The 6325-nt window shown below is 41.0% G+C and overlaps 2 protein-coding genes across 3 annotated transcripts in view; one reads left to right on the top strand and one right to left on the bottom strand.

The window, feature by feature from the left end:
• Positions 1–6325, bottom strand: part of LOC119455526 (uncharacterized) — a 582670-nt gene that overhangs the window by 358656 nt on the left and 217689 nt on the right. The window lies entirely within an intron of this gene.
• The window catches only part of LOC119456696 (histone-lysine N-methyltransferase 2D-like), a 292817-nt gene that overhangs the window by 68747 nt on the left and 217745 nt on the right, over positions 1–6325 (top strand). For both annotated transcript variants that reach the window (XM_049668850.1, XM_049668851.1), the window contains exons 26-27: positions 3120–3378; positions 5627–5733. In XM_049668850.1, the coding sequence (XP_049524807.1) occupies positions 3120–3378; positions 5627–5733 (366 nt within the window). The remainder of the gene's footprint in view (positions 1–3119; positions 3379–5626; positions 5734–6325) is intronic.

Below are 6325 nucleotides of genomic sequence, written 5' to 3' on the forward strand. Positions count from 1 at the left end.
AAGTTTCTTGAGCAAAATTTTAGGCTCTGTGCTGCGTCTCCAAGAATGTTATATGGCTTGGTTGTCCATGGTAGCACTTCTAGCAAATGAATAGGTTAATTTGTTCCATTCATGAAGTAATACAAGGCCCCTTTCAGAAAAATTCATGTCTATAGTATATGTTGGGGTGGATTTTGACAGAAGTAGCCATGGCCATTAGAAAGTGTTACCAACATATGGTGCATTGCGTTATATTTTTGCACATGGAACCTGCATCAAAAGTCGGAAGTGCAAGTGTGGAGTGCTTCTATACACAAATCTTGCCTTTGCGTGTGGCCTCACAGCAATGCGTGGTTTGTTATCCCGGATTCACATTTGGAGGTGAAATTTGAGCAAAGCCGCATTGCTTTTCAGCGAAGGAGCACTAGGGGAAGCTGTCATGACTAGACATGCAAAGGTTAATTGTTTCTGGAGCTTTGCGTAGTGCCAACAGATCAGCGAGGTTGCTTTTTCCGTAACATTTTAAACATCACTTTATGCTGGTTATGTGCAGGGGTAGGTTATAGGCACACTAATGCCGCATGTTTGGTTAGCCTCAAGTGATAGCAAAAACTCCTACCACTATTCGATTCTTGAATTTTTCTAACAACAGTATTTGTTTCAACACATTTTTACCTGAAAGGCATTGACTTTATGGCAGGGGTGTGTGATCACCAAAATTTTCACATACGAATCGAATGCGAATACAATGGTCCCTGTGCAGCTGGTTTGATAGCTGCATGGTAAAGGATGCAGCACTCATTGCAGTAGCTCTGTGGCTGTGGCAGTCTGCTACCAGACGTGAGGTCACGGGGTCGAATCCCAAGCCACGACCGCAGATTGATTTCTGTAAGCAGAGAATGCAAGAAAGCTCATGGCCCTGGGCTTCAAACATTTTATTTATTTCTGGGTAGATTTTGATTAAACTTGCTGAATTTATGTATTTTAATGTGCTAATTTAAGATACTTATTCAGTTTTCTTGTAGAATAAATAACTTCACAGAAATTTTAAAAGTTCCGTTTTTTGCTTAACTTGCTTGGAGGTGAGCTATATACAAAACTATATATGGTGTAATAAAGATTGACACACAAAAATGACGTTGAATTATCCAAGTTGGCAGTGCTACAAGGATGAATGCTGTAAGTTGATTTGAGCCAAAGTTACAATTTGTCACACTTTTAAAAGTGAGAACCCATAGTGTAACATGCAGAACAAATTATTACTTTTTTTAAATTTCTGTAATATATTTTCATATTATAGGGCTACTGCACCCTTCATTTGTCTACCTTTCTGATAAAAAATAATTATTTTAATAGGAAAAATACAACTAGAGGTATCGTTACGCCAAAAATGTGACACCATGCTACTGTTTTTTAAAAAGGAAAAATGTTTCACAGCGTATACATGGGGATTATGGCGAAGACTAAATCAGTAAAGGATGATACAAGGATCTGATCACGCAAAAATAAATGCTTTACACCAACCTGGAGCAAAAGAAAGCAAGAAAAAGAAAATATTTAGGCTAATTGAGAGCTACAAAAAGCACATTAAAGACCATCGAATAGTGCAAACGGGTCCAGAGCATGCCACTACAGTCCACGGTGAGGCTTTTTGATCATAAAATCCCAAACATTGAAAGAAATAAAAATTTATAAAAATACAAAGACGGAAAATCTAGGTTGGGCTCATTGCACAATAAATCAAGAGGTCAGTGAGAAGTGTCGGAACACTTAAACTTAGCATGAAAGCAAGTTGTTACTAATTCGAAAGCAAGAAACATTCCTTGGATGTTGGGCTTAGTTTTACTGTTTTTGCTCATTTTTGTCTGCCTGTTTTATTCATTGAAGTGAGAGCTTGTGGTTAAAAATAGCACACAGCAACCATAACACCTTTCGTCATGAATGTTGCTGTATTTGTGTTTGATTGGATGTGGCTGCTAATAAGCAGGAGTAGATCGGAAATTGAGAAGCCTAAGTTAGTATGGAAATAGCTTAGGAACCTCTTGCTCTAGACTGCTGCCTGTGCCCTCTAAAACAAACAAACGTGACCAGGATTGCAGTAACATGTAAACTGTGCAAACGAGACTCAAATCAACGCAAACATTTTTGATAGAGTTCTGAGTGTCATAAACAATGTATTGGCTGGCACAAGGCAGTATTTGCTAAAAGGGCACTGTGCTATGATATTAATTACTGTATCGCTGCTATATTCCTTCAATTTGTAAACTGTCTAGATGGGACATCTTGCTGCTTTTGATTTCCTGCAGAGGCAACTGTGGTCTAAGTACTGTACTCTAACTGTAAAGGCACCAGAGAAATTTAATGCTAGTATTTGCTACCATAGTCTCTTGGTGTACTCGGTAACGAAAAATGAATGAAGAAAGGTAGCCAAAAAATTTGTTTAGCCACATGACCACTACAGCATTTTTTAAAGCTACAAGCTCTACTAAAAGAGCATTTGGTGTTTTACACATTTTCTCTGGTCTGTTTACTTTTGTCTAGACGTGTAAGTCTGTTTTGCTCATTGTATTATAAGTTTTTGTTTAATTACAGTTTATCTGTTTCGTAACATTGCTAAGATGTCCATCCACTTATCAGTTTATTCAGCTTAAGCTTGAGCAGAGTAATCTCATAGTGCCTATTGTTTTGCTTTGAAAAACCCTAGCAACAGACTTGTGGCTTGTGCGAAATGTTGGAATAACTGTTGCCATATTAGTTTAATTGCAATTGTGCATGAGCAATCTTTGAGAAAAATGCACACTGGACTGCAGAGTCATCGCCCGGATTTCTTGGTGCAGCAGTGAATGCAACTTTTCGCATTATGTCTGTGGTAAAATGCGTGCAACTGCTTATGTGATAGCAGACTTTCTTTTTTGTAAGAGCGACTGCTTTCTCCACAGTTGGCACACAACTGACGCTTTTTCTAATTATTGAGCCAACTGGTAGGGAATGGTAGGGAAGCCAGTAATTAGTAATAACCATCTACCTTATTTAGTCATCTTTGAAAGATATTTATATGGTCTTGCCTGAGAACTGTGCTTTGTAAAATGAAAGCTTTTGTGGTGCCCCTGGTGAGATGTCATTGGCCCACACTTTGACAGGACCCCGGTAAGGTTGCGCGCGAGCAGAAGTCGCCACGGGAACTGGAGCAGGAGCGACAGTGGAAGCAGCTTCAGCATGTTCGACAGCAACAGCAGCAGCAACAACAGCAGCAGTCTCAGCAGCAACAGCCTCCTACACCATCGCAGCAACAGCAGCACCAACAGCAGCAGCAGGGACAGCAACAACAGCTTCCTTCGCAGCTGCAGATGCAACACCAGCCGCAACCACACCTTATGGCTGACCAACAGAGAGCTGCCGGTAGGGGCTGTTTGATGTTCCAGATGCCTTATCTTGTTCCTACCTTGACAGAACACTTCATCTATAGATAGCTTCCACGTGACATCACCAATGCAGCTTTTCACTGTGCTAGTCCTCCAACATGGCAGCTAAGATGACGTCAGTGCAAGTCAGCTATACTTCGTTTGATAAATTACAAGCAATGTTAAAAAGACTAGACAGACCTCTGTCACGGCTTGTACTCACCCCCTAAAAATAATGCATTGTGTATGCAAGAAAGATGTAGATAGGCATCATGTAATTCGATGTAACATTAAGTCTCCTGCTTTTATATAGCAAAATTGGATGTAATTATTACATGGAAGGATTCGCAGATCTGAACTTATTTACCACCAAACGAGTGGATGGACATGTTTCTGCGATTTGCGATCGCAGCGTACCAATTGTGTTTGTGACCAAAACGTAGTGCGCCACATATTTGAAATAGTGTGGTGCACAAATAATGTGTAATTTGATGTAACCTTACGTCCACAAGTTGTTGTTGTAGCATATGACATAATTACTTCATAGGAGGCATTGCAGATCAAAAAGCTACTGCACTGCAAAGTGCACAGAATCAGCCTTTTATGAAATTACTACTTGCATAGCTTCTGCTGCAGCATTACCTTCTAAGTATGTAATGGGAGTACTATATGTGTAAAGCATTCATGTTAGAATTGGCATCTGCAAGTCTTATGCAACATCTGTTAGCTGAGCAACTATATCACTTTAGAGTAAACAGCTGCCTTTTCCTCATTCAGAATCGATCCTGTGTGCTTTCTGTTCGCGTTCCTTGTGCCTCACTGTGCTTGAAGGCTGAGGCCTTGTGACTAAGGAGCAGAATGACCAAGGGTGGTATTCTCAATGGATCACACTTGGGAATCCAATTACTTAAAATTTCTTGAGACTTGGCTCTGGATCTGTCGAGGTATACTGGTGACAGCGATCGGGGCACTGCACCAAGCTCTTAGCACTGTGTCGGCTGTATGAACCTATGTGGCCAGTGTTGAACCATGCAAAATTTTGTGAAAGTGATCGTCCAAGAACACCGCCTCAGTAATGCTCACTCTAAACAGACCTCGGTTTGTCACTTGTGCTTAGTTGGTTGCAGATTTTGTAATCACTTATTCTAGGGCTTTTGTTGACTTTAAGATGTTTGAATTGACAAAGTAATAGACAGCTTTAGTATAACGTAAAATGCTTGCGTTAGCGTGTTCCGCACGCTAAACCTTTGCAGGAACTATGGTGTGCGTTCCTTTAAGTCTTTTAGATTCACTTACGGAAAAGCAAACGTAAGGAAGACTTTCAAAGTCAGGGCACTGTCTGGTGCCTCGTGACAAACGTATGCAAGTCAAGGAAATCCATTAGTAATCATTCTGTTGTTGCTATGCAGACGCGTCTCCTTAGGCTTAGGGGTGCCGGAATTGCCGAACGATCTCAGAAATAGGACGTGCTATGATCTCATAACTAGCGTTTCGAGTGAGTTTAGAGGAAGCGAAAACTCATTTCAATAATTACTGGCGATCAACGAGATTGAGAGCGTAGCCATCACGAGAATGCGTGGTGAAGCGGGAGCCACGGGTGCCACCATGTTCGACAACACTATTTCTTAGCGTCCATACTTTGTGTGCGTTAGCGTTGAACGCTAAAATCCCGAAAATAGCATACGTACGTAAGAGCTCCAGCATCCCTTACGTACAGCACACGCGCAGTGTGCAGCATGCAACGCTAATGCTATCTCTTTGTGTTTGCTGCTATACGCTATACTAAAAGTGTAATAATTTTATGGATATTTGCATGGTTGCAACTAATTTTGCATGGCCAAATTTCTAGGCGGCCTGAACTAGAGCACTCATTTGGTTCCGTAACTACAATGATAAACGAGCCTGCAACCGAGATGTCATAACCTTAATCAGATAGCAAAAGTTTGCAATGTTAACAGCTGTTTTCCACCTAGCAATTCTGAGTGCATTAGTGAATTTAAGCCATGCTCCGTAAATTTGCACGACAGTTCAATTTATGAAACCTATTTTGCGTCTAAACGAGACACATTTTTAAATGTAAGGTCTGTTCGGTTTACACATCGTTCACTGTACAGTGGGTGGCACCAGTTCACGCACAACAGTGCTCAATTTTCCGGTGCAAAAGTGTACTTCTGCACTGTGGCATTCGATTGCGACTATTTGCTGCCTCTCTCTCTACAAGCTAACTCTTTGTGTGTTTTGTACAGTGGGGAAGAGCCACCAGTTGATGCTGGGAGAGACCTCTCCAGCGGGGTCCCTCTCACCTTCTGCTCCTTCGCCAACTTCCTCACAGCTGATTGGAGCCACTGCTCAGGTTGGTATCACTGACGAACTGACATCTTCCAGATTGGTCATCCTCACTCATGGGCCAGAATGTGTTAGCACAATATTATTGTCCCTCCTTTTGTATGGTTGTTTTGAGATTAGGAGTGTTCTCTGCAGATCTTCTGAGCATTGAATGTGGTTGCTGTATACATAGCATTTGTGTAAGTGTCATTTTGTGCAATCTCTTTGACTTGGTCTCTGAGGATGCCTCAGACGTTTGTTTGAGTGGAGGAGAAAGTGGGTTTTCATATTTACTGCTATGAGATGTGCACTTGTCTCTCACTCTCTCTTCTTTAGGATCTTGACAGGATGTGGTTCTTACACAAATTGGTTACCTGACAACCCACGAAAACTGCGAACGACGGTGTGAATGATGCACAGAATAATGGAAACACTGGCTACACATACACTTACAAATTCCAGCAACTTGAAATCATTTAGCGACAGTATCAACTGATACCAAACAGCATGTGTTCAAAATCCAGCCTGCTAGGGGTTTTTTAATATATTTTTTAAATTTCTGATTTTTAAAGTGGGGTGTACAGGTCTTAACAGAAATATGGTAAATGCAGTTCCTCGTA

This window comes from Dermacentor silvarum, chromosome 6 (assembly GCF_013339745.2).
Source record: "Dermacentor silvarum isolate Dsil-2018 chromosome 6, BIME_Dsil_1.4, whole genome shotgun sequence".
Lineage (NCBI taxonomy): Eukaryota > Metazoa > Arthropoda > Arachnida > Ixodida > Ixodidae > Dermacentor > Dermacentor silvarum.